Below are 27381 nucleotides of genomic sequence, written 5' to 3'. Positions count from 1 at the left end.
CATTTCCACAATTAGCTCCGCTAGCTCGCCGTGAGCATGGTAAGCCCGAACTTGCATGTCCATCGCCCTTCATCTATCAATCATATCAAGACTCACTTCTATTCTGGGCTTCTTCATACGGCATGGTAGCTGAAAGGAAACAAAAGTCATGTATTTCTTGTATAAGGGCGAAGCGGAAGTGTGACAAAGTCCGGCCGTTCTGTCGGCGCTGCGAGGACAAGGGTTTGGACTGCCGATATTCCCCCACAGTCCGACGCACCACTGCCAAACCAAGTCCATCAGCAGAATCAACTGAGATTCCAGGTTAGTGTTTTGATCATTTTGTATTAATAACTTCACAATAACTTGTCTTATTTTACGTTGTCTTACACCAAAATACTGAGCTCGTGATTGTGCATCCAGGTCATGTCTTTCTCATCAACACCCATGTCTCAAGTCTATCCGCCCCCGCCTCGTCAAAGCTATGGTTTATGGCCCCTGAGACGTGGAATATTGACAAGTCCAGCTCCAGAGCTCCCCCAATCCCAATACCCGTATTCAGGACCTTCATCCATCATATACAGCACTGGCTCATCCAATGGATCCGTGACGGCGGATGCCCCTTTATACACCGTCAACTCTACGCCGATGGATTCTTCCCGTCTTGTATGCAAGACGCCTTCTCGGCCATCAGCATACAACAGTCTTGTAATAGCCGCAATCAAGACCTGACTGCTCGCATCATCCAGGACCGAGCAAACTTTCTCATCAAGAGCGGTGGGATCGAGGAAGACAACGGCAATCTCATGTCAATGAATGTCCCCGTGCTCAATACATCACAGCATCTAGCACGCGTCCAGGCATTACTCATCTACCAAATCCTCCGCCTCTTCGAAAAAGGCATATGGCAACAGACTCGTGCCGAAGAGGCTATGCTAACACTGCTTTCATGGTGCCAGCAGATGTGGGATTCAGCCACTCTGGATTGCATCACAACTTCTCAGCCTACATCAAACTATACCGTCAGTGATGATAGCCAACAGAACGACCCCAGCAATGCTAATTCCACGCCTCGACTCTGGAGACTATGGATTTTGTCCGAGAGCATCCGGCGGACGTGGCTCGCCGTCATGGCCACAATCTCTGCCTACCGCACAATGAAGGACGGGTGGTGTGAATGCGCCGGAGGCATCACGTTTACCGCGCGTCGATCACTCTGGCGCGCGTCGACCTCGTCTCAATGGGCAATCATCTGCCGGACTGAGGACCCCTTGTTTCTGCCGTGCTTGGGCGATCGCGCGACACTGGAATCGTGTAATCCAAATGACGTTGATGAGTTTGCATCCAGCTACTTTTCATTGATTTGGGGACCAGAGTGGGTGGAGGGCCATGGAGCGAGGCCATTGGCTGACACTTAAGGCTCTCTACAAACAACTTGGTGTACAAGGCGGCCAGGATAAACGGCCATGCTTCCAGATTTGATACGGTATAATGAAGTATTCAATAGCCTTCTCTACTAACATTTTTGTGTCGTTGCCTAGAATCATACATGCAGTGTAGACGTCATTTGCCGCACATTCCAATATACGTACCAAAGTATTGAACCAATAAGCGCTGCATAGCCTCATCCGATAATATATCATTTGGGCAGGAAATTAGATTTTGTACTTTGCCGTAAGGCTGTGATTTTTCTGGGATTGCAGCTAAAATCAGGCAGCCACGTGTGATCCCATTTTCACATCTCCATTTCTCCTACATTTAACATTCAGCAGGGCCGTCATACTATATGCTCATTACGGAATCAAACATTATGTCTCAAGCGACCTCTTTTACCAATGAAAGCTCGATACCTGAGGAAAAGAAGCGGAACTGGAAGGCGAGGATTCTTTCGTCCGTGATTGGCGGAGGGGCCGCAATCTTGGGTGGCGCTGCCGTGGCAGCTCTCATGGAATCGGAGGAAATCAGTTTCATGACCTGCGTAACAGTTGCTGGAGTATTTTGGGGCATCGGCACAAAGGTAGCTGGCAACGTGCTTGGCTCGGAGAAGATGACTTTCATCCTCCACCAGCACCTAATCCAGCAGTCCTACCGAAAAACTATCGAACAGAATATCGGGACCATGCTGGAGAACGTTGTTACTAGCATCCGCACAAACAGCCCCTTCGAGTTGCGGAAAAGAGTCTATTTCGATGTTGATGATATGCTTCGTTTCGATACGCACGAGAAGCGCCGCATGTTCTTTGATTTCTCCTGCAAAGTGATCCCTCCACCAGGGACATCACCACAACCTTTGGATCAGGGCAACCCGGCAGCCGAATTACCCAGTTACAAACCCGAAAGCACCCAGACGGTAGTGACTGAGACGAAGAGCCTTGCCGACGGTATTCGTCATGGTTTCCAAGAAGGCGCACTCCTCGGCCTTGCTGGCGGAGCTTTAGCCAGCTTGCTATTTCTTGTCTTTGGAGGAACCGGCGTCGTCTTAGGCGTATTCGCTGCAATAGTGCTCGTTAGCCGAATCACCCATTCCGCGATCCCATCGGCGTCACCCGACAGAACCGCGCTCATCACAGAGTTTTGTGGAGAAACAAGGTCCCAGATGATGAGTCTGGTGGACTGTGCAGTCAACAACAACGTTGGACTGGAAATCGACATGCAGGTTTGGTCTACGGCAATCAATCCGGGGTCTGCGCATCCGAAAAAAGGGGCGTCCAAGATTATTTTACAATTTAACAGAACTGTTTCCAAGAAGGTTGATAGGGATGGACAGGATGGCAGCTTTATAATATGGCGGATGGGTGGATGTGAGGGTGCCGGGGTAGATGCTGAGGGTACATATACTGAAGCTGGTGAAGCTGCTGGAGTCGTCAAGCATCATTAAAGTATGGGAGCAGCAGCTGAGAGCTTAAAGTAAGAGATGGATGATTCATGTATGGCACTATATATAGTAAAGCACCTATCGATAGAATTGTATCGCGCTGTACAACCGCACAGGACCAATCGTGACGCTGGCCTCACAACATCCAACGTCGTCCTTTCGAGAATATGACTCTCAGGAGATGCTTTAGCACCACATTCCCTCCATTGTACTGCATCAACTCCTGTTTTGTAAACACCTTCTTATGCTTCACAGTATATTTGCTCAGCTCCTCAACAGACTTGAACACTCTGACCTTTTCGCCATCGTTCTCGTCTCCCCCGTTTCTGCCCCAGGCAATCAGGTCGACGATATTGACATGCGTGTTTCGAAGAATCTGTCATGCTTAACATCAGCCATTCGTCTTAAAAAAAAAAAAGGCAAAAGTACGGAGACATACCCCTTTGCACTTCCGAATATCATAAGGCGGATCAACCTTCCCCACCGCCTTGCAAAGAGTTCGCCACGCCGTCAAATCCGTCTCATCACCAAACCACATCTCAACCTCCCTCGCCAGCGCCCGCTGGTATTGCGCCCACGCATCGTCCTCCTCAGGGCTCCTCAAACCAGGTCCATTCCTCCAGGCCTTGAATTTCCGCAACGTCTTCCACGAAGCTTCCGGCGACCGATGGGGATCATACGCGAATCCCGCAAACGAAGTGAAGAATCCGTCCAACGGCGTATCTCGCACACCCGTCGGAACCGTATTCTCCTCCTTGGTATTCCGCTTCGTATTGTTAGGCTTCTCAACTCCCTGTTTTGCGCCTTGTCGGTGTTTTCCCCAGATATGACTCTTCAACGCCCTCCTGGTCAAGAAATCCTGCCACTCTCCGGCTTCCATACATTCCATGCATGCAAAATGCCGTTCGGATGACAGGATATGCAGTCTCAGATCTTCCTGCGAGTCGAAATCGGTATCGCAGCGCACGCACTTCCAGGTGGACTCATCCATTGCTTCAGCTGGGTCGTCTTGATGCACTTTGTTGTCTCGTAAATGCATCGACAGCGCGGCCTCATCCTTGAACACACGATTGCAAGGAGAACAGAAAGTCATCATCAAGGCAAACCATGAAGCAGCTAGATAAAAGAGGAAGAAGAGAAAAGAGAGGATAAAAAGAAAAGACTTACGTCGGACGCACATCACTTTCTCCTCATATGCACGCAGCCATAATGTCAAAGCACCTGACCAGATCAACATCCATTCACATCCCCCTCAGATATACGAAGCGGCCTGCGAGATATATTGATTGGCTGACTTACTCCTCCTAGGACTTGTGTAACCGCCCTGCATGTACACACGGCAGTGCTCCAGGCAGCCTAGATTAATTCTTGTTGGCCGAGCCTTGCCATGGAATAATACACACCAACAGCTGCCCGTCTAGCTCAGACGGACCAATCGTTTCAGAATAGACAAGTCATAATCCATGCTAGATGCTCTTTTTAAAAAGCCACAATTACATCACTGGAGACGGCAGGGGACACACAGGTTCTGCAAAGCGCTGCTTCATTCATCAAACCAAAGGCGACTATGCCAAACTACATACTCATCGCTTCCAGCACACTGGTCAGCTCGCTTGATCCCACAGCGGGAAAAACGCTGCTAAACCACGTAGCGCCGTTGACAACCTTTAGCCCTCAGATTCACAAGCATACATACAATGGACAAGAAAAGAAGAAATGCCAATCAAGCCGGGCTGGACGGATCGCCCATGCTGCCACTACCGCCACTACCGCCACTACCTGTGCTCCGTCTGCTGTCATGAATACCGAACCGCTTCGTGTACATGGGGCGTCGTGAAATGCCCATGCCGACGGGAGAACGGGGCTCCTCATCGCTCGGCTGGGTGAAACCGCTGACGTCGCTAAGCATACTAGAACTGCGACCTCGTGATTTGGCACCGCGCAGCTCGAAAGAGGTCATGGGCGGGGATTGCCAGGCTGCTAAGCCAGGGGGCGCCAAAGAGAGAGACGTGGAGGAGTGGTTGTTGTCGCCGTTTGGCGCTCCCCAGTAATTCATGCTCGATGGGAAATGCGCGGGAGCAGCTGGGTTGGGATTCCAAGGAGTTTGCGGCGGCAACTGCTGTTGCTGTAGTTGCGGTGACTGAAAGGGAACGTGACCGGCGACGGCAGCAGACTCGAGTGAGGCCATGTCAACAGGCAAGCCGTTGGCCTGGCTCATGAAGCTTCGAACTGTCTGCAGATCGTTCTGGAGACTGCGGAGATGCTCAGCCTTCATATTATTGGATGTATAGCTCTGCGTGAGTTGATCGTTAAACGACTTGTCCGAGTTGACAATCTGCTCCTGCCAGCCTGCACGTTCGCGATTTCGACGTTCCACCTCGTTAAGGCCCCGGTTGTTTGCATCGGTGATGTTGGCGAGCTCGTTTTCGACCTTGGCAATGCGGGTAGCGATCTTGTTGCGCTTGGTGTTGAGATTGCTCTTCTCATTGTCCTTGGACTGGACCTCGCTCTCCAGCTTTGCCTTGTACTCGCGGAAACTCTTTTGAGCCAAATCATAGAGCTTCTTCTCGTTCGAGTAGGAACGCTCCATCCTCTTCTTGTTCTCGGCCAGTTCTGGAGACCCGTCAAACTTCTTGAGTTGTTCGGCTTGGGTTTCCGTATCGCGTTCGGCCTGTGCTTTTTGGGTCTCCTGCTGGCGGATCTTTTGTCTATACTTGTCATCGCTGTGGCCGGCCGAGGCCAGTTGGTTGTCCGTAAGCTCATTCTCCTTCTTGAGAGCATTGATTCTCGATTTCCATTCTTTCCGCCACGTCTTGAGGCGATTCTTCTCATCGTTGAGCCTGACTTCTGCGGCCGCAATGGAGATGCTCAGAGTGGTGGCGGGGGAATCGGGTTGCAGCGACTGCTGAGAGCCGGATACGGCGACGGGTACGTTGCTATTCTCTCGCGCGGGTTCCTTGATGGTCCGGATGCTTGTGGAAAAGACAACCTTGTCAGTCCTAATGTCCACAAACTCACAGACGTATTTGGATGACGGGCGGAGGCCATAAATGTCTCCTGTCCAACGGGTACCCCCTCGACCGCCATCGTCTGCTTCGACAACGGGAAAGATGCGTGTAGGTTGCCAGAATGCATTGTTCACTTTGACGTAAAAGGGCTTGGATGTATCGACACCAGCGGGCCGCGTGATGGCGTGTCCGTTGGCGGTGGTGGGAAGTGGCGGTTCGTCATCTAAATCCGGAAAGTCGCTTGTGTTAAAGCATACTTCGTCGCTACCGATATACGAGATCCATATCTGTTTGGGCTGTGTGTTAAAAGGTGCGTTTCCGAGGTTGTGAATGTCAGTCGTGTTGACGCCAAGCGATTTCGAGGGCACGTGGGACGACTCGTATTCCTTCATGACAACAATCTTTGTGCTAGCCAGAGCTGCCCATAACGGCTGCTGCAGCCTGACTTGCGTGCTTTGCTTTCTTCTTTTCTTGTTGGTGGAGGCGGGCGGAGCGGGTTGCGGGGGACACCCAGTCTCCGTGTCCGGTGTGTTGAAGCCAGCGTCGTGGGCAACCTCACCGTTGATGGAGATGGTTGCTATAGGCTTCCCAGCCTCGGGATCATGCTGGCCGGCCGCCGCGTTGGCCTTTTCCCTCCTCAAATACCACTCACGGATGTATTTAACGAGCCCCTGGGTGAGAATGTGAATGGCCAATCCGCTTCGGACCCACGCAAACGCACTTCTCTTATCGTGCATGAGAGAGGTCGACTCGAACGTGCTGCTCAGGGCAGAAGGTACCTGCCAGTCCTCGGGGATGTGCCTCGCAAGACGAGACCAGTGGGTTCTCGTGCTGCGGATGACATGGTTGACAACGATCCAGACGAAACAGGTGGTGAGGCCGCGGGAGCCGCCGTTCCTATACGTGGTGCCGCCTCCGAGGGTGATGGCGATGATGGGCTTGGCGAGATCCAAGATGGCATCCTGGATTGGCTGCCACAGAAACAGCCAGACGAGGAGGAAGAAGAAGTCCATGCAAACAACGGTGACGAGGGAGGGCATGGTGGAGTGGCCATCGAAAATTTCGGCAAAATTCAGGTTGATGCCCGAGCTGGTGGTGACGGGGGGAACAAAGGTCAGACAGGTAAAGATGCCGTAGATGATGGAGAGAGAAAGTGTCGGGAGTTGCATGAGGATGATGAGGATGGCGAGCGTGTCCTGCATAGGGAGCGTCTTGAGGACGGTGGCCACCATGTCGATAGGTCCCGAGTCGCGGTGGACGTCTGCGTTCTTGAGGGCGTTGACGTCGATCTGACGATGGCCACCGTCGACAGCGGCAGGGCCAGAACCTATATGGGAAGTGCAAGACTCGGACGTGGACGTCTCAGAGTAGTTGCCGACGGAAGCCCTACGAGCATCGGCGGAGCGGTCATGGAAGTCGATGGCGGCCTTGGAGACGCCGTTGGGCAGCACAAACTGCGGCCCTGCGTGGCCCGCGCCATGGTCGGCCGGCCTCGCAGGGCCCTCGAGAGGATTGAGGCTCTTCCTGCCAGTGACTCGCTTTGCCGGGGCTACGAGCCCATTCTCCTTGGTGTCGCGATGACCGGCGCCTGACTGTCGCTTGCTCGATCCCGATGCGCGAGGCATGCGCGGCTGCTTCTCTCCCCCCACTGACTGCCGAGCAACCCTGAAGACCTGTTTCGAGGCCAGGGCCAGCAGCAGCGGGAAGGGGATTGTTTGCTTCCTTTTCCTTCAGTCTGCGCGTGCTTGGGTCGGCGGGCTGGCGTCGGATTGCGGGAAGGATTGTTGCCTCTTTGGTGGGGGAGAAGATCAAGTGGTTGACAAACAGGGCTGCTAATTGCAGGATGCCGTCGTCATCCAGAGGCCGGTGGCGTATGTCTGCGGCTCGAGAAACGAGAGTAAAAGCACTTTTGCTCGGTCCGGACAATGTGCCGTCGGTGGGCGCTGGTCGAGAAGTTTGTCGTATGTTGCGAGGAATTCGGGGCGAAGGAGTGAGAATTTGACCCCCCAAGACAGAAGCTGCTGGAAGTGGTAGAGGAAGCGAAAAAACGAAAAAGCAAGACTACCCACGAACCGGGGAATATTAGAGCGTGGTAGAGGGGGCAGCAGCCGTGTTGCAGGGCTTGCAGCGCCAGAGCTCTAGGGCCTTTGGGCGGGCTTCCAGGGCACAGGAGGCGCTAGGGCGGGCCCTGGATCTACCGTCTACAGCGCGCTAATGGGGGCATGTGGGGATTGAAACAAGAGCGTCACAGGCAAGCGGATGTACTGTACAAGTACAGGGCAGAGGCACATGCAAAAAGCACAAGCAACATTTTGCGGGAGGCGTCCCCTATTTTGCAGCGACGACAAGCACGGGGGGGCAAGCAATGCGACGAATGCGATGGAACGAAGCGACGGATTTACGCATGTTGTTTTCACGCTGACGCAATCCTCCAGAGCCGTTGGAAAGCAAACATGTCTTGGATCAATTTAGCATTGAGGCATCTGATGGGCTGGGTTAGGTACTTTGACGGAGTATTAGGAGGTACTCGTACTGCTAGCGAAGGAGTTGTAGCGTCCGATTGCTAGGGCCGGCGAAAGGGTACAAATCCAGCGCAGTTCAAAGGTACAAGTCAGCAACGTACTGACTGTACTGTACATCGCTCCAGCCTTTGGCGGCGCCGCATTGTTTTCTGACACATGACAGAACTAAGGTACTAATGAGCTCTGCCGTGATATCCAAGGGAGTAGCAGCATGCATTAGGTGCCTAACAATGCAATCCACGCTGGCGAGCAGAGCATGAGTGCAGCTTACGAGGATTACCTGACGACTCGCAAGGCTGCTAAGCTGGATTGATCACGGCAGAATTGGCCATAACTCGCTGCAAGCGCGGCAACTAAAGTAGACAGGGGGAGGAACTCGATAGGCCTCTAGTGTATCCCTTGCAGCTCTCCGGGACGCCGAGTGACCTCCCCAGCCTGAGCCCGCGCCCGAGTACTGTACAAGCCGTATTGTATAAGCCTTGAGCGTCCTGAAACCGCCGGTACTGTACAGTGCTCCGGACCGCAGGAGGACGTGCAAACAGCAGCGGTGGACTTCAGGACCACTCAGGGCCACATATAGCAGCTGCCTCAGCGCTCGACGCCCCCGGAGCCGCCGGATCTGCGGGCCATCAGCAACTGATCCTGCTGGCAAGCCATTTTAGCGCACAGCTGAATCTGATGTTTGCCATGGCCACGTCGGGACTTGGATTGAGGCTGTCGGCTGTTCTTGGCCGGAAAAACTCTCGATAGGCTGGCGGCGTGGCTAGGGCGGGTTAAGCTTTTGCCAGGCGGTACGTACCACGGAAAGGAGGGCCAGCGGCAAGGGATCTGACGTCGCTGCCAGCCCCTTCCGAGGGGGGGACCCCAGTCGCCATGTTGTTGGTACTTGCATGTTGGCAGCTCAAGTTGTCTGTGTAAGTGAAGAGTGGAATGACAAGCGAAGTAGTAAAAGCTGTGTATCTGTCAGATAAGCGGCAATGTGCATCAGCGCCGCAGAATGAACCAAAACAGCAGTTGCTAGATTGCTAGAGACCACTCCCCTGGTCGTATAAGCCGCAATTCGCTCGTCTCGTGCTGCAATCACATCCAAGAGGCCAATCACCATCGGCACAAGGAAAAAACTGATGGGCACGCGCTCCGTGTTTCGAAAGGACGGCTTTCGTACAGGTACTCGGTACATCATCCCGCTTGCACGTGCAAGCGCTGTTTCAAGGGACCCCCGCTTTCAGATGCTTATGTACCTTGGTAACTCTTGCGAGCCAAAAAAAAAAAAAAATTCAGTGCACAGAAATCGGCTGTTGGACCTGCTAAATCTCACGCTACGGGGTACATACTGCCAAGTACTGCCACCACCATGACGCTGCTCTCTCCAGTCAAGCCTCTCTCTTCGATTTTAATTAAGCGCTAAAACAACGAAAATCTCTGGCCCGATGGAGCCTCCAATTTCCTCGACAGACTCTTTCTCAACGGCTTTCGCAGCGATCACGAAAAGTGGGGGGTTTGTCCATCGGAAACACACCGACACGGCCCTGGTACTGCTTGCTGCTAATTGCTAGCGATGCTACTCCGTCCATGCTGTATCCCTGAACTGCCGCTGCACCAGCGATGCCTCAATCCCACTAAAGGAGGTCAAGTCCTCATGACAGGCAGCGGCAGAGCGCAGAGCGAGTCACTGCATGCTGCTGGCTGACTCCATGCACTTGTCCTCTTCTGACCGCTCCTTGGCCTTGACTTGGCCTTGACTTGGCCTTGACTTGGCCCTTGGGTGCACGGCCGCTAACGTAATCGTGGCCCAAGGGATGAAATCTCCGATCCAGCCTCTCAGCCGCCCGAAACGCTAAACACCAAGCCAGCTGACGGCAATCTCTAGTCTTGGAGAGGTTGTTGTGTGGAGAGAGGTGGCAGCCAAGATGGAGAAAAAGCCGGGGGTGAGCAGCAAAGATAGAGAGAAGGAGAGAGCGCAACAGCCTCATCGACATCGACCTTGCTCAAGACGGCTACCCGCTGACTTTGCTTTGCTCGCGCAGAATACGAAACGCCTCTTTTGACATGCCGTAGCGAAGGATGCTGTGCTCGTCAATGCCATTCATGCTGAGAGCAGGGTTGAGTCGGCTAGCTGCCCCTCCTCGGGCCACGATACCCCGCGATACCCTCGTTCTCGTTGCCTCAAACTGATCGTCGTCGACCTAGCCATCTTCTCAGACGCGGACGAGCGGCTTGCAGCCAGCGTGACCTCCGGTAGCTATCGTGGGCCGGTGTCATTCGCATTGAGCCGGTAGACGACGGCATTAAGGGCTGCGGCTCCGATCTGGACGAGCTCTCTGCAGCTTTTTTATTCCCGCGACATTCGCCCTCTACTATATACTACTAGCTTTCATTTCGCTTGACTTCGACTACATTATAGCTGCCACTACCTTATCTATCCTCTCCGTATCGGCAGCGGCGCCGGCATCTCTTGGAGCTCGCAACCAACACACATAGCTCCTGTCACCTCCAGGGCGCGGTTGGGTTCGGCAGTTTGGGGCTCCTCCCCCAAATCCCAGATCCTGGAACGGCCTGTTGGACTGCTACCTTGTGAGGTAGTACAGAGTACTTGGCATCTCTTGCTCTGCCGTCCGCCAATAGCCTTCTCAGGACAATACCAAGCCGCAGATGAGGGGTTCCATCAAACACGCGACTTTGGTGTCTAAATCTGTGCCCCGTGAAAGCGCGGCAATTGAGGAGGGGGATTGACAGGTCTTATCTGCCGATATGCGGTGTTTACACCCCATGCTTGGCTTGGCGCCTTGTGAAGCCATCACTACAACCACTACGAGTATGCTGTCTCCCCTCCCTGTTTGTTTGTCCAGCGTGATTTTTTTTGGCAATGCTCATCATAACTCGTAACGTCCACCATATTGTACATGCTATTGTTCTTTATCTTTGTACAAGCGCTCAAGCAGACCTTGGTTGGGTATTATCGCCTCCCCTTTTCTTGCCTCCTTCTTCTCCTTCTTCGCCAGCTCTTCTGCCTTGGTGGCCCAGACACTGCGCTCCACGTCCCACAGCGGCTGCATCACCTTGCTCACGACGTCGTCAAAGATGGCGCCCTGTGTCTCGTCGCTGGCTCTCCTCCGCTGCTTAAGCTTTCCGTGGCCCCAATACGGCGTTACGCTGACGTTTGCGCTCTTGTCCTTGCTGTCCTTCTTTTCGTCGTATTTCAGCATCATGTAGTCTACTCTTGCTCCGCCTACGTAGTTGTTCGAGCCGACAGTAAAGAAGCGTGTCTCGCCGATGGTAAAGCCGCTGACACGGTTGACGCCCATTGTGGTGAAGGACTCAATGGGGAGTCGGCGTGGGCCGTCGACTGTTTTCTGTTACCCGTTGTGTGAGCTGTAAGCTAAACAATGAAACCCGGGGAGTATATCGTACGTTAATGATTCCTCTTGGCGGAGGTGATGCCGGTAGGATGACTTGCGTTTCTCGAATATCAATGTCCTTTGCGCTCTTGAGCTCCGGTATTCTCTCCTTGAATGTCTTCTCAAACCGTGAAGTGGCAAGCTGTAGTAATGCCGTCGGCTTGATAATCCCAGTCTATCAACCCCGTCAGCCTTGTCCACCCTCAATTCATCGACACAAATCACTCACCCTCTTCTCATCCAAAGACTTATACAAATCCTTCTCCTCAACACTCTTCTCCCGCCTCCTCACAACCTCACCCTCCCATGCATCCAGCCTCGTCACCAATCCTCCCTGCCCCCCCAACGCAACAATCTCCTTCAGCACATCTCCTATCCGCCGAACTTCCCTCACCGAACACCCCGCAAACACCAACACGCCCAGGTCATGATACAAATGTATCGCGCTCTGCTGCAGCGCCTTGGCAGAGACACTGCTCGCAGGACCTCCAATCGGGACCTCTGCAAGCCGCCGAGGACGAATTGCGAAGCGGGTGAGCGTGGGAAAGACTTGCAGTGCTGGAGGGATGCGCGGCATCGTCTCTGTGTGAAGGAGGTGTCTAGTTATATAAGAGATGCTTCAATTGCGCGAATCGGTGGCGTATTTCGAGAGAGATGGGGATGAGTAGTAAACATGGAAGGAAGATGAAATGCAAGCTCACGACGACGAAAAAGGTGGTGTGTGGTCAGCCGCATGGAGATGCGCTGTGATAGGCCGAAGCGCCAGAGCTGGGGAATTTAGCTCCGTCGAGAAGGTGGCGGGGCGGTGATGACATTGTTTCTTGAGCTTCACTGAGCTTGAAGCTGTTTCTGTTTCTTAGGTGAAGCATGAGATAAAGCCATAATGCGTCCCAATGCCGAGCTGAGGAGGCAAGTCATTGCCATATACAAAGGTATGCATCGCGTCTCTCTTAGGACATCGATTGAGTGTCTATTTCCCGCCAAATTTACCGAGGCTATTCCCGTATCCAAGCAATCTCACAACAAACAATCGCGTCTCATCTCCAATTTTCGCAAGAACTGAGAACTCACAATCAGAAACTCAATGGCTAACAATATCTATTAGAACTCTTATTCCTCGGCCGCGAATATCCTCTTGGTTACGGCTACTTCCGCCCCCGTCTGCACAAAGCCTTCATGTCTCGTGCCGCCGAGAGAGACGAGGACAAGATTCGCGCGGGCATCAAGCAGGCCGAATACGTAAAGAAAGGTACTTTTACAATTAAATTACTATCACAGCAGCCAAAATTGACAACTATTTCTGTAGAAATTGAAGCTCTGTAAGATTTTCCCCCCAAAATCGTCCCGACAAGGCGCCGAAGATGAGCACATGTATTATGAAGAATATACACAGCCGCACAACATCGAATGCAATCTACGTAACATCCATTTACAAAGAAAACCAAGAATAACACCATATACATGCCATCCTCAGCACGTCCACTTGCTAATCAGACTTCCTCCACTGGCGGGGGGTATATAATAGGTACTACTTGAAACGATATCGAGCATTGAGAAAACGATATGACAGCGATGCGTGAGTGAAACAACCAAGAGATGCAAGGATATAGGATATAAGCAGTATAAATGACTTTTTTGGTTCAAACGGGAATATGTTGTAAGAATAAAAGTAAGGCGTTGCGGGGCCGTATATAATATAAAACAAGAGAATCCTTCCCGAAGTCGCAGCCATAGATGCAAATCAAATGTAGAATCATATCTGATCCCGAAATATTCTTTTTCACCGCCCAAAAACAATAAAAAAAAAAGGAGTATAAAAAGTATCAAGCCGGAAAAGTTATCTAAAAAAGATAATCGGTGACCTTGTTTCATTCTTTCACGCAGACACCTTCTTCTTCTTTGCATACCAAGCGCCAAACTCGAGACATTCCCCCAGCGACGTGCCGCTCTCGTCCATTAGATCGCTCATCATTTTGGTCAGCCACATGTCCAACTCGTCCTGGCTCTTCCCGCTGACGTCTCGCAGGATGGGTTCCAGAGCTTGCATCTCCTGCACCTGAGTTAGCAAAGCCGTCTGACGCAGCGCAATCTGCCCCGCCGTCAACGTCTTCTTGTCCAACTTTGATGTCGCCGTCTCCTTGCCCTTGGCATCTGGCTTGCTGTCGGTGGTGATGACACCGCCGATGCCCTCCTTTTCCCAGCGGAATTCGCTAAGAGGAAGGGCTATTCTTCGGCAACGAACGTCAGCCAAGGTTTCGTATTCCTGCAGCAGGGTTGGGCCAATGACGGTGCACGGTAGAGGGTTGATGTCGAGCTTCTCAAGCGCGCGCGTCAACCAGGAGTTGTATTCGACAATGTAGTTGTTTGAGGGTACGGAGAGCGGTGTTTGCGGGTTAATGACATAGGCGCCGAGACTAGCGGCGGCGGCTTGCTCCTCGGCGTCTTCTGCCGAGACAGTGGACGTGGGAATATGGGGTCGCAGACTTCGAATGACGTGGTCCGACTCCCACATCTCAAAGGTTCCGCCTGGTTTGACCATGCGGACACACTCCTCGATGAATGGCTGCATCATCTTGTTGGTTACGGCATAGCTTACGTCCTTGACCATGACCAGATCGTACTCCTCAGAGGGGATTGGCCAAGGCATCTGGCGCAAGTCGTGCTGGACAAACTTCCACTGCATATCGGGGCTTGGCTTCATGGTATCGTCGGCGGTGCTGGAGCTGTTGTCGGGGGCCAGCGGCGCAATGTCGATGCCGGTGAAGGAGAGGCCGCTGTGGCCGCGTTTATTGAAGTAGTGGTGGCACATGACACTCCAGAAGCCGGACCCGCAACCAATCTCGAGGACGCGCTGGGGAGGCTTCTTGATCAGGTCCGGCGACAGCACGGGAGCGCCAATGACCTGGATCAGCAGCATTGTCCGCAGCACCTGCCTGTGCAACTCGGTGAGGTCCGAAGGCAGCGGGTAGGCGAGCGTGTGATCGTTGAGAAAGGTGCGGCCATTGCGCTGGACAAAGGGCCGCGAGGCGGGCAGACCATCGGTGGCTGAAGGTTCGGTCGAGAGGATTGTGCGCGACGAGGCCGGCGTGTGGCCGCTGGCGGACGAGATGGACTCGGCGCGGTTGGTAGGAAGGCCCGTCATTTGTTTGAGGTCCTGTTCTGGCGGCGACTGGGCGTTTGCATTTCTACCGGCGGCATCGACGACAGTGGCTGCGCTGCCGCTGAGCCTGGCGCGATGCAGGCGGGAGAGAGTCCTGGAAGCCCTGCTGCCGGTAGAGCTGGACTGGCCCGGAGGATGAGGGAGAGAGGGAGAAAGAGGGTTGGGAGGAGTCCAGGTCGACGAAGCTGAAGCTGGAGGAGCGCTGGCGCTGGTGCTGGTGCTGGTGCTTGTGCTTTTCTTGGTGTTGGCGCTGGCGCTGGCCGCTGAGGCTGCTGGGCTGAGCCGCAAACTGTCGGGCCCCACGGAGGCGCTGGCGGCGGGGCCAAGGGCGCTGGAGCTGGAGTTGGACAGTTGCGAGTGGCTGCTGGAGCTGCGCGAGTGTCGCGCTGGGACAGAATGCAGAGCGTCCGACGTCGAATTGGGGCGCCGGGCGTGCTGTTTTTCTCGTCGCGCGGCCCTGGCAAAGCTGGTGGTGTCGAGGGGCAGCGCGCCCAGCGTACTGGAGTAGAGGAAGATGGCGCTGTAGTCGGACATGGTGGGAGTCCCCGGTGGGCCCAAGCCCGGGGCCTTGGAGGGCTCCAGCGTCGCGTATGGGGGTGTAGCAGGTACGAGTATCAATTGATGCTGTGGATGAACGGGGGGGGGGGGAGACGAGTCGAGTCGAGCACACACAGTGTTACCTCGTCGAGCTGGTGTCGTGGAGCGGCAGAGGCGACGGCAGCCGTACAGTGCTCAATGTTCTCAATGGCCGTGCCGTCAATGCCACGACTCGATGCCCTGGAGGTTCCGCAATTGGGCCCCTGTTCTGCTGCAGTCCAAAGGGGTTTCGCCCGCTGTGGCGCCGGCCAGGGGCAGAGACGCTGCTGTGCTGCTGCTGCTGCTGCTCCTCCTCCTCCTTGGCAAAAGGCCGCACTCAGTCCCGGACAGTTGAGCGTCAGGGTTCAGCGCGTGCCCCCCGACTCGAGGCCGTGTTTCGAGTCGTCTGTCTCGCCTTGACTTCAGAGTTTTATTGCCCGGGCTGCCACTCCCATGCATGCGGGCTCCGCAAACGGCCTTGCCGTCCTGCAGCGCGGGCCAATCAGCGCTGCCGCGGTGCTGCGCAGGTCCTGTCAAGAAGGGCTCACCAGCGCCGGCGATTCCCTCTAGGGGCGCTGAGTCCGTCTTCTAGAACGATTCTGAGACCGCGGGACAAGGGCTGTCGGTTCCGGCGCACGAGTGGAAATCTGCCCTTTTTGCGCCGGCAAGCGCCCGGTAAACCAAACGGGCCAAGTCGAACGAAACGAACCGGAGCGTTTATTTTGTCTCGTTGGCGCTGTGCCTTGTTATCCCCCGATCCGTCGGACTGCAGATTGGTCCCTGGTCCTGTCTCTGAAACAAGCCGGTGCCAGATGCTGTCGCGCGCCCTCTGCTGTGCTGTGTGCACGCTGGATTCGCGGTGCGCGAGTTACTTTACCTGGGCCTCGTATGTCGTCTGTGCAGACGCGATCGCAAGCTGGATGCGGAAGCAGACGTGCGCAAAAAGGCTGGATTTGGCAGCTGCCTGTCAGTCGTACTCTCGTGCAAGTCCCTGGTGCTCGTAATACTGTCTGTCGCAACTGTGAAAGCGTCTCGTTGCTCCCTTGTTATTTCGCCTTGCGATTTGCCACTCTTCGCCCGGGTTCAATGCTCCCTGCCGTTCGCTTCTGTTCAAAATTCCCCGGATTCAGTGGCGCGGTGCTAGTATAGTAGTAGTAGTACGAGAATGTACGGTGCTCGTGCTATCGCTTCCAGCTGCGCAAGCCCTCGTACTGTAGAAAGAAACACGTCCTAGAAGACCAATGAAGCGAGGTGACGTATCATCCGAGACCAGACCAGTTGGTTGTTGAAGAATGGTGCCAAACCCCAAGTGGCACAGGGTAGAGAGTGTTTCAACGTTTCAACTGCTGCAAGTCGTCGGCTCCGTGTCAGATTTCCGTTGTTTTCAGCAACGTTGGATCACCCATCACAGTCATCCAACAGCCAGCATGGACCCCAGCTGCGTGTCGGATTGGCAGCCAAAACACCCAGGCGCCGTGAAAGCGAAGAGGTGAGACGAAGGTGCCAATCACACACGGTGGTGTGCGCGTTGATGCAACGATGCAGCGGCGATGCCACGGCGTGACAAGGTCCGTCCGTAAGCCTCTCTCCGTACTCCGTATATTGCTTGCTGGCGCTCTCAGTCTCTTGTTCGGCCCGTGCAATTCGAGTCGACTTGGGGATGCCGTTTGCTTTAAGCGTCCAGGTACGAGTGCAAGGCTGCGGCGCGGGAATTTCTTGGCTCTGACCGACGTCTGTGTGGAGACTCGATTCGTATCTGTGCCATTAGCGAGCCTGTTGCATCTGATCGACGGCGGACTTCATGCACTTGAGTCAGCGCGGCAGGTGATTTGATTTGGAGATGAAGACTGCATGTACGAGTACAGTAGCAGAGACAGCACAGGACGAGAGATGGATAAAGTACTAAGATAAGTAGGGGAGGGCTTGGGAGGTGGAGGATCAAGAGGCGGGCTGCGGCTCCAGCTCCAGTCCAGTCCAGCACGCAACTGAATGGCGAGGTCAACCAGACGTCACACCGGTCTTTGGTGGCTTGGAGCTCACTATCTTGCTTGACAAGCACAAGGAAACAACGAAAAAAGTTCCCCCGGTTGCCGCATTGAAATCAATTTTGATCCAATGCACTCTAGCCCAGGCCGCCCGTCTTATCTCGGCATTTCTTGGGTCTTTTCAGCCAGCCCCGTCCTGCTCCCGCCACACCTTTATGCATCTTTCTGGAGCTATATCGATTGCCCAATTTCGCAATCTCACCGTGGCGTCTGGACCCTGTTTCTTCTCTTGTGTTTCTTGTTTGTCTTTTTTTGCATCTCCGGCGTCTGCTATCTGCTAGCTTTTACCACTATTCGTACTATTACTATTCATTACAGCTACTGCTAGTCCTACTGCTAGCCCTTCGATTAGCTGCCAATCTGCGTGCGACTTCTCTCGCGAGCGCAGCAACCCGCTGGGGATGTGTGGAGCAGCCATGCGTTTCCCCGCGTTCATAGCCGTCTGTGCTGTGATTTCGCTGCCTTTGTCTCGCCCGATTGCTCGCAGCATTGTGTGGTATTAACGGATTCTCTAAATTGGAGGCCCGTGCAGCAGGCCGCTTGGCTCATTTGGTTGGCTGCAGCTCTAGTCCAGTTCATCAAACTCTTGGCTCTTCCTGGGATCCGCCGTCATCCAAGCGGCTGATTCCAAGGCTCCAGCTGGGCCAATGGGTGGCCGGCAAGAAGCAATCTATGGAGCTCCAAGCACACGAACATGCCGTCAGCCCTTGATGTGATTTCTTCTCATTTGATTTCGCATTTATGCGGGCTTGGACGCATTGAACGTGCTACTATATTAACAGGCACCCTCACTACTCTCGACAGGATAATCAGATGATGGGGAGAACAGGCAAACCAAGACACGAACTGCCAAGTCCCTGGCTGGACGTGTCCTGTTACCGTGCATCCACAGCTCACCGAGCAAGTGGCCTCGTGACATCTTGGAGTATCTCTCACCGTCGTCGATAAGACCCTCCTTGCCGCGTCTAACCAACCACAACGAGCCGCCTGCTATCGGCTGCCTTTGACTTGTCCATGTCTCTCGGCAGCCATTCTCTTCTTCCGATCAACTCCATCTATCGTCTTCGGACATGTTCCAAGAAAAGGCAGGCGGTTGCGGATATCTAGCCGATGATCACATGTGCATGGCGGCAAGAGACATTACGGGACTGCGCTCCGGCCTGTCTCTGAGATCAAGAGCCAACTCGCTGCGCCGCCACCGACTATCTGCTTACTTGAAACTTTTGATAACAGCGTCTTCACATTGCTTTACATAAAAGTTTGCCTTTGCCAAAGGACGTGCTTAGGAAGCGAGTAGCGAAGAGGAATAAAGTGCTAATTTCGACAAAAAGTCTCGGCACCGACGCCGAATAGGGAATAAGGCCCGCGACCAGTATCCTCGCGCCATCAAGCCTTTCTTGACTATACAAAATCCCATGTGAATCAAGGGTTGTGCACTCAAGGCATCAAATGGCATGGGCATCAAATGGCATGGGGTTGACGGCCTGTGAGCTCAGGACCTGCGCTGATCGCGGCTTTCAAGCAAAAACAAACAAATTGCTCAGATGAGCGGTAAGTTGGCAACGACAAGGGCGTCTGTGCCCGGGTGCTTATAATTCTATAGACCCATTCAATGAGGAAATCATTTAAACCGGGTTTCTTGAAAGGTATGCCATAAATTGCGATTTCTAGTATTATTCAACAGCTGTGATCATGGACCTATCTAGTAGCTAGGTAGTGTAAGTTGCCAAGTTCTCTCAACTATATGCGTTGAGCATTACGGAGTGAATGTCGGATATTGCCTCTATAGGTAGGTAGGTCTAGCGTACTCCCGGCTATCGCTCGAGATATATGGATAGTGATTCCCGCTTGGTCATGCAGATGTGATATTGTCCGATAAATAAGGTGAACCCACATCCAACACGGGCCAACTGTACGTGTATCTTAATCACACTTCACTCTGACCAGAGCTTAGACTTGCACATACACGTGCGCAAATGATGTAGTTATTTTGTATTTCACAGCTCATGGCCGATACAGCTCCATTTCATAATAGAAGAAAAGGATTTCTCAATCTCTTGAACAAAACAAAACACTCTTTACTTGACTTGAGAATAGGCAACTTGAAAAGACTGTAAATTCAATCCTAAAGCAACCGGATCTCACACCTGGCATAGCGTTCTTATCACAAAGGAAAACGCCATAGATAAGGGCACGTGACTTTGCTCTCGCTGATTCGGTTCATGCGGAGCTGCGGCTGCACGTGATTTTCCTTTCCGGCCTCTCGACGCAGTTTGTCATCGCCAAAGGCACATCGTCAACTCCAAAGCGGCCCCGAATTTTCCACTCTCGATATCGACAGCCACTATTCTTCCGCACAGGTATTAGTTGCATCTTATCTAGTGGTACCATCTCAGTATTGCGCTCGCTCGTTATTTTTTTCATATTTGTGAGTCGCCCTGGCGGACGTGGCCCCTCCATTTTGCAGTGGGACCCTCACCAATTCCCGCTTCCGTTCGCGTGTCCTGACTTTGAAAGACATTGACTGACATCTCCCTGTGCAGTCGCCTTTCAGCTCGCAGCAAACCGTTTGCACTTGTTATATCCAAAACCTCAGGATTTTTTTTCTCGCCCGCCCCCTCTTGTCTCGCCGTTTTCTCAACTCTCCTTGTTCCGATCAGAGCTTTACGCCACCCCCGAACCCCGCGGTTTGCTACTCCTCACCTCGGCCAGCTAACGACGTAACCTCGCCTCCGGAATTCCATCGAGCTCAGCTACCCATGGACAATTGACGTCGGTTCCGGCTTCACAACCACTCGACTGCACCGGCTCTCACCATTGCATCTGCTGGGGCTCCCTTCTCGCCGAACCCATGCGCAAACGCGATATCCGTCCTGCGTCCCTCGTTTCGAACAGCGCGTCTAGCGGAAACATTTCTTCTATCCTCCCCCCGACCCGGGCTCTTCTCCGATCCCTCCTCCACGCATACTAGACAACAAATGACATCTGCTCCCGACTGGCTTGCCACGACAGACTCGCCAACCCCCTTCCTCGACCGACATCTCTATAGTCCGGCCTAGGCCTTGCTCAGAACCGCCCGTCGGCGCGGTCCTGAAACGCCGCGGCTCCAGAGCCGACATCTAAAGCGTCAAACACAACCTCTGCGGCATGTACTCACAAAGCCACCAGCAGGGACACAATGCCCGGCTGAATGGGGCGGGGCGGGGAATGCCCAACATGTTGTACAATTTCCAGCAGCACACGCAACATCAGCACCCCTCCCAGCCCCAGCATCACCAAGGGCTACAGCACGACCATATCATCCCCAGTGCCAATGGGCTGGGCCACCACTCCTCCTTTGCTTCCGGAATCCTCTCCAGCTCGGCCTCGTTCAACTCCGCCGCCCTCTCCAACGGGCACGCGACCAATGCGAGGGCAGGGCAGGCTCCGCAAAATGAAATGTGGCAAGAACAATTGCGGCTTCACAAGGAGGCGGAGAGGGCACATGCTGCAATGACTGAGCAGCAGCAGCCTCACTACTATGCCAGACTTAAGGCATCAGAAAACAGAGGCATTGGTGGCCCTCCTCCCTCCAACGGCAAGACCCAGGCAGACAGCGAGAACGACCCGGCAGATATGAGAAGGCCGTTGAACGTGGAAAAGGGAACGAATCGCCAAGACTGGCACAACATGGACATGAGTGGCCAGGGACTGAGAAATCTTGCTTCAGAGCTCTTCCGGTATCATTTCCTCAACGAACTCTACATCGCCTCCAACAAGCTTACTCGCCTCCCCAATGCTATTGGAGAGCTTCGCCAACTCCGACACCTCGATGCTTCCTTCAACCAAATCAGCGAACTTCCCCCGGAATTGGGCATGTGCACCTACCTGAAGCAGCTGCTCCTTTTCAATAACAACCTCCAAGAGCTGCCCTTTGAGCTGGGCTCTCTTCATCAACTGGAAATGCTAGGCATCGAAGGCAATCCGTTAGAACCCAGCATAAAGCAGGAAATTATCGAAAAGGGCACCAAGAGCCTTATCAATGCCCTAATGGAAGGAGCTCCAAGTATGTCACCACCAACCATCACAACCCCCCAGTTTACATCGTATCAATTGCTGACCTCTCTCCCCTCTTTCCAGTTCCTCTGCCCCCCACCCCGCGAAAAGAAATCATCATTCAGGAGGACGTGCCCGAATCCCTAGAACGTATCAGGGTCTTTTCATGGAATATTCTCTGCGACAAGTATGCAACAACGCAAACGTATGGATACACGCCCACCGGAGCTTTGAGCTGGGAGTATCGCAAGAACTGCATCCTGGAAGAGCTGCGGATACGGGACGCCGACTTTCTGGCTCTGCAAGAAGTCTCCACCGACGCCTTCAAGGAGGATCTCAGCCCCGAATTGGCCCAGATGGATTACAAGGGAGTGCACTGGCCCAAGTCAAGAGCCAAGACAATGTCTGAAAAGGATGCACAAACTGTTGATGGTTGCGCCGTCTTCTACAAGCAGAGCAAGTTCATCCTACTCGACAAGCAGTTGATTGAATTCGCTACAATTGCCATTAACCGACCCGACATGAAGAACCAGCATGACGTCTTTAACCGCGTGATGCCGAAGGACAATATTGCTGTTATTTGCTTCTTTGAGTCGCGACTGACTGGTGCTCGCATCATCTTGGTCAACGCGCATCTGACATGGGACTCGGCGCTGGCAGATGTCAAGCTGATCCAAACGGGTATTCTCATGGAGCATGTAACCAAGTTGGCAGAGAAATATGCAAGGTGGCCTGCTGTCAAGGACAAGAAGATGATTACGTTACCGAGATCCGACGATGGCGACGACCCTCCGCCGCCGCCGCAAGCCGAACCAGGCCCCAGCCAAGAATACCGATCCAACACTGACATTCCACTTTTGGTCTGCGGTGACTTCAACTCAACGAAGGATTCTTCTGTGTGGGAACTGATGTGCCTGGGTCGCGTGCCGCCAGACCATTCCGAGCTGAACAACTTCCACTATGGCAGCTTCACTCGCGACGGTATCGAACATCCCTTTAGCTTACGGGACTCGTATGCACCCATTCAAAACACCCCGGATGAGCTGCCCTTTACCAACTACACTCCCGGTTTCGCAGACGTCATTGACTACATTTGGTATTCGGCCAACACCTTGGAGGTTGTCGAACTGCTTGGACCTCCCGACCCGACGTATATGAAACGAATCCCAGCGTTCCCCAACTGGCATTTCCCAGCTGATCACATTCAGATCATGTCTGAGTTTGTCATCAAGAGCCGAAAAGACAAGAAACAAGTGTCAGAATAATTTCTCATTTTCCTCTCCTCTTTTATTTCGTCCCCTTTTTGGTTGGCAGGGTGGGTGGTGTCGCGTGGATAGAAGGATACAAAGGGTAGGACGAAACCGCTAGTGATTGAACGAATGGAAGCCTCTTATGCCTCAAATCTGGATGTAGTTTTGGGTTTTGTAAATGGAGTCTACGGAATCATTTTCTTCACCTCTACCTATCTGTCTCTTCCCCTCATTTTCTTAATTTTCTTGTTTCGCGTGGAGTGAAAGCGGCGGTGACGGCCTAGCGAAGGGGGACGTGGCTGGCGTAGGCAGGCGACTGTAACAATGTATGTGTAACAGAGGAACAGGCGGAGGGGGGTAAGCGGCTCTGTATAGGACTGGTAGGAGTTGATGCTCTTTTTTTTGCACTATTTAGTATTGGCTTGGCCAGTGTACTATGTGAACTTTTTTTGTGTTAGGCTGCTTCTTGTTGAGTGAATTGAGAGTTTTGGTTTAGGGTAACACATATCATGAGTTGGCGCGGGTGCATGTCTTGACGCCTGTGAGGATCCGATGAGTGAGGCATCAAGTGTCGGTGAAGACTGAAATTGATGTGAATTACCGTGAAATGAATGAGTTGTCAATGCCACGCTGTTTTTTTTCAATGTTTCACTTCACCTTGTGATGGCGGAAAGTTGCTTGAATGACGGAAAGTCTAAGTCGGTATCCGCTCCGTCGGTGAAGTCTCATCTGAGAAAAGAGATGAATCCTTTCGAATATATAAAGGCTCTTTGTTTCCACTGAATACAGATGTTCTGTTCTCCAGTCATTCCTTTATTTCCTTTGTCTTTCTTACGGATAGAATTATCGATGTTGCATTTACAGATAGAAGCGTGGAGTTTTACTGACCCGCCCGAAACAACTGTTGCGTGTAAGTGCTGCTACCTCTTGACTCGGTCGTGTACTAACCCATGTAGCATAATAGACATTTTTTTCTATTTAACCGAATATTTGAGACTACAGGCGAAACTATGATTAAGCCAGCTCTTGAAGGCCTCGAGGTCAGAAGAAACGCCGAAAAACACCAGGGAGCTCGGTCTACCCTGTGGCCCCCAAACAACATGGGATTCATCCATGCCTCGCTGGCAGAAGGACTCGAGATTCGTGGTGTGCTATCTGGTCGGCAGTGGGAGTTATACCCACACATGGCTGGGCACTCCCAGAATGTAAGTGTTTGACTCGGAATCATCGCACTGCAGAGTTCAAGTCTGACTGTCTTTGACACCCGCGGAAGGCGCCTGGGTGAGCAAAAAGGGAGAGGTTTTCGAGAATTGACTTTCCAAAAATAAAGACCACCTCCCAAGATACCCAGTCAAAAATATTCGAACCATTATATCTATGAGACGGACATGGCCGATGATACTGCGGCGCAAGCGGCTAAAATATCTTGGATGGAAGGTTTGTTTAATCTACCTGAGCTAGAGAGCCTAGATGTGCTGATTGTTCCGCAGAAGGGAAGATACTCCGTGTACGAGCCATCTTCTCTCCTTGATGGATACATCATATACCCATAACAACTTCGGCATGATATGCTTAACGGACTACCATACGTCCAACGAAAATCTTTTGCCCATTGTTCGAATACATATTCTTCTGCTTCAGAACGTGGACAGTTTGTTGTCCTTGCTGTTCAATGTCGGATTACTCGAAGACAAAACATGCGTCCCAATCATCACCGGAACGGAAGCCGAGCACAGTGGATTAGCGGTGCCATCGACTTGGAAAGGGCATAATGAAATTTTGGAAGCTTTTTGTACTCACCAGCGTTGCCTTCAAAGAAAAAAAATGAGAGAATCCAACAAGAGATAAGATTTGGCACGTCTGTCCTGTTATCGTGCAGGCGGCTAGCTGATAGGCGGGGAGAAGTTGAGGATGTATGGCATGCATATGCCATAGCGTGGGTTAAGATTAAGAACCGGGGCAGGGCACTTATTATCCATGATACTGAGCCGCCGCCGTTCTGCGGATGTTATTGCGGGAACCCCTGTCGGCGTAATGACGCCCTTCAATCATCTCTCAGCCGACCCAGAAGTCCTACGGCCCCCGCGCGGCCTGCCACAAATATGGTGTTTGTTGATATAGTTGATGTCCAGGAAAAAGAGTACGGATGCCTATTTACGAAGATAAACGTGCGGTTCATCACCGAGCTTGTCTCTCGCCTCACCACCTCTGCTATCGAGGCCAGCAGTCCACAAACCTCGGTGCCTCCAGATGCCTATTTACACGATGGCAAAAGAAAAGTGCAAAATAGCATTTTTATACTACAGCGTTTATCAGAAGCACTCTGAAAAAGACCAATGCTCCCAACAGGCTGTTGCATCAGTCTTGTTCGAAATGATATCACTTCTACGCTCACTTGGGTCTCGGCTCAGCGAAAGAACTTGTTTCACGACCACCAGGACCGAATCCTACCTCTCATATATTGGTCTCACTAATTTTCGACTGGAATCAATCTCCAAGATTGGTTTACAGATGAACCTCGCGACACTATCTCGTTCGAGTTCATAAAGGTCTATGAACCATCGACCCTACCGGACGGCAGCTTATGCTACGCTGCTTACCCAGTGTCGATAACCATTACGACAGAATAACTCAGTTTCGACTATCGACAATAGTCGACAAGCATGTATTAGGGATTAGAGCAGGAAACCACGCAACGGACTCCTTCATCCGTTCGTTGTCAACCCGACTGGGGCGGCGTTAGCAGTACGCAACGGGAGTCGCCTACGACTGGCGAAATTCAAAGGCACTTTACACTGGTATAGAAAAAACTTTCGGTGTCGACTTTAACAGCCATGATAATCTACTATGCAATAGGTAAGTGCGTAAGAAACGATGACAGCTGGTTGAAAAGTCATATGGCGTCTGGCCCAGTCTCGTTTGAAACCGACCCCCATGATATAATAACTCTTGGCTAACTTTTGCCACAGCTGTTTGCCATGTAACTCTCAACGAGCTTATCCAAAGCTCATACACAGGGCTGTCGAGGACGAACTGGCGATTGAGAGACAGGCCTACAACACCTGATCTCATACTATTCTACCAACATCGGCTCGCCTACCAGAAGGATTATATGGCAGTTGAAGCACGCTATCGATTGCGGAGAGTCCCCCTTCAACGCTTATATGTTTCTGTTTCCGGGTTCGGGATGGAAGCACCTACCCTCCGACCTGGGTATGTTTGGCGTTGAAGCAAAACATCGGCCAACATCTTACATGGTCGTCGTTTAGCTAGATCAGACCACCAAACGCGAACAACTCCATGATATCAGAGTAAGCGTTGAACTCTTCATTTGCGTTCCGCAAGACACTCATGGGATTCCTCAAGTGTAGCTTTCCACAGGACAGATGACCATGATCTCGGCCGCGTTGCAGGATAAGTTTGGAGAGGCAACCACAAAAGCCCAGAATTCGTTGGCCGTTGCTCAATGACACTCGACGCATTGGTCAACGATGACGACGAAATCAACGCCCAGTAAGAAGTCTTTGACACTATCCTCGAAGATGCCTGCATCCGCATCATCAAAGAAATTAAATTATGGCAAAAGACACGGGAATTTCTCAAAACCCTGCACAACATGGCCCAACGACTGGAAGATGGCGGACCTTGTTACTGGCTGGAGCTTATGTGTTGGAAACTCACACACTCGCCTACCTAATTGAAACGGCCATCCTAGCTTGAGGCTGATCGGAGCCTATGAAACTGCGAATCCCCGACTGTTCAATATGAGGCACTGGAGTTTGCGGAACATCTCGGCCATGAACATCCTGGCGAATCCACGAGCTTATCAGAAATATTGCCGTTATCGAAAATTTACGTGCGAGATCTAAACTACAACTTCTTTCACCTGTCGTTCAATTTCGCTTCACCGGGCAATGATCTCCTACTCAACTTGAGTCCGTGATGGGCCGCATCTAGTGATGACATCGTTTCGAGACGTCCCTGCAAATTGCTTCAAGGAAAATCTGCTCGTTTATCATCTCCGCTCCGCAGGTGGCTATAGGCGATATGCTGGTTGGCAATACCAGAGAAGAATTCGACTGTCCATTTCTGGATCGCATCCATCAAGAGAATTCCGACCCAAAATGATGACCTATTTGCGATTAAGTTACTGAGACAAATTCATTGTTGGTTCGATATTTGCCTCTCGGTATACATCTTGAACTGAGTAAAGGAATCTTGCGCCAAGCCATCTCCAGCCCGGAGAGATGTGGCGAAGATCCTGGAGAAGCAATATTGAAACGACAGCAATTCTTCGTCAGTACGTTGACGATAAGAGGATGACGTATCATGAAATGATCGCCTCTGCTTCCGTAATATGCAAAGACACAATTGACCTTGGTATTTTTGCGAAGACAGAGGTGGATACTATCCTACATCACCTTTCAACACCAGTCTTTTACATTTGGCGCTTTTACATTTGAACGATACAATCGAAAATTCGGAACATTCCATACAAATCACTGGAGGGCCTGGCTATGGACCTGCGAATGC

The 27381-nt window shown here is 52.4% G+C and overlaps 9 protein-coding genes across 9 annotated transcripts; 5 read left to right on the top strand and 4 right to left on the bottom strand.

Annotated features, from left to right (window-relative positions):
* Positions 1-122: 122 nt before the first annotated feature.
* Positions 123-1391, top strand: TRIVIDRAFT_127482 (uncharacterized protein; the record flags this gene model as incomplete). The annotated part of the gene is made up of 2 exons (XM_014098349.1): positions 123-303; positions 403-1391. Coding segments are annotated over 2 exons (1170 nt in total), but the record flags the coding sequence as incomplete, so codon positions are not given.
* A 398-nt stretch (positions 1392-1789) lies between these two features.
* On the top strand, positions 1790-2857 carry TRIVIDRAFT_46707 (uncharacterized protein; the record flags this gene model as incomplete). Its single annotated transcript, XM_014098348.1, has 1 exon — positions 1790-2857. One exon carries the CDS (start codon positions 1790-1792, stop codon positions 2855-2857), a length of 1068 nt encoding a protein of 355 aa, XP_013953823.1.
* A 133-nt stretch (positions 2858-2990) lies between these two features.
* TRIVIDRAFT_46187 (uncharacterized protein) lies at positions 2991-3950 on the bottom strand (the record flags this gene model as incomplete). The annotated part of the gene is made up of 3 exons (XM_014098347.1): positions 2991-3230; positions 3294-3602; positions 3645-3950. The coding sequence occupies 3 exons, from the start codon at positions 3948-3950 to the stop codon at positions 2991-2993; spliced, it is 855 nt and encodes a 284-aa protein (XP_013953822.1).
* A 762-nt stretch (positions 3951-4712) lies between these two features.
* TRIVIDRAFT_171968 (uncharacterized protein) lies at positions 4713-7842 on the bottom strand (the record flags this gene model as incomplete). Its single annotated transcript, XM_014098346.1, has 1 exon — positions 4713-7842. A coding segment is annotated over one exon (2775 nt), but the record flags the coding sequence as incomplete, so codon positions are not given.
* A 3383-nt stretch (positions 7843-11225) lies between these two features.
* On the bottom strand, positions 11226-12454 carry TRIVIDRAFT_76984 (uncharacterized protein; the record flags this gene model as incomplete). Its single annotated transcript, XM_014098345.1, has 3 exons — positions 11226-11737; positions 11796-11957; positions 12012-12454. The coding sequence occupies 3 exons, from the start codon at positions 12357-12359 to the stop codon at positions 11291-11293; spliced, it is 957 nt and encodes a 318-aa protein (XP_013953820.1).
* Positions 12455-12665: 211 nt separating this feature from the next.
* Positions 12666-13105, top strand: TRIVIDRAFT_224843 (uncharacterized protein; the record flags this gene model as incomplete). The annotated part of the gene is made up of 3 exons (XM_014098344.1): positions 12666-12714; positions 12888-13031; positions 13089-13105. 3 exons carry the CDS (start codon positions 12666-12668, stop codon positions 13103-13105), a joined length of 210 nt encoding a protein of 69 aa, XP_013953819.1.
* A 553-nt stretch (positions 13106-13658) lies between these two features.
* On the bottom strand, positions 13659-14924 carry TRIVIDRAFT_58301 (uncharacterized protein; the record flags this gene model as incomplete). The annotated part of the gene is made up of 1 exon (XM_014098343.1): positions 13659-14924. The coding sequence occupies one exon, from the start codon at positions 14922-14924 to the stop codon at positions 13659-13661; it is 1266 nt and encodes a 421-aa protein (XP_013953818.1).
* Positions 14925-20710: 5786 nt separating this feature from the next.
* TRIVIDRAFT_76983 (uncharacterized protein) lies at positions 20711-22863 on the top strand (the record flags this gene model as incomplete). Its single annotated transcript, XM_014098342.1, has 2 exons — positions 20711-21608; positions 21683-22863. 2 exons carry the CDS (start codon positions 20711-20713, stop codon positions 22861-22863), a joined length of 2079 nt encoding a protein of 692 aa, XP_013953817.1.
* Positions 22864-23697: 834 nt separating this feature from the next.
* On the top strand, positions 23698-24620 carry TRIVIDRAFT_203723 (uncharacterized protein; the record flags this gene model as incomplete). The annotated part of the gene is made up of 4 exons (XM_014098341.1): positions 23698-23758; positions 23851-24053; positions 24192-24285; positions 24490-24620. The coding sequence occupies 4 exons, from the start codon at positions 23698-23700 to the stop codon at positions 24618-24620; spliced, it is 489 nt and encodes a 162-aa protein (XP_013953816.1).
* Between the last annotated feature and the right edge of the window lie 2761 nt (positions 24621-27381).

The sequence above is a fragment of the Trichoderma virens genome, assembly GCF_000170995.1.
Source record: "Trichoderma virens Gv29-8 chromosome Unknown TRIVIscaffold_83, whole genome shotgun sequence".
NCBI lineage: Eukaryota > Fungi > Ascomycota > Sordariomycetes > Hypocreales > Hypocreaceae > Trichoderma > Trichoderma virens.
The sequence above is the reverse complement of the archived record's forward strand: the minus strand, read 5'-3'. Positions and strand labels throughout refer to the sequence as shown.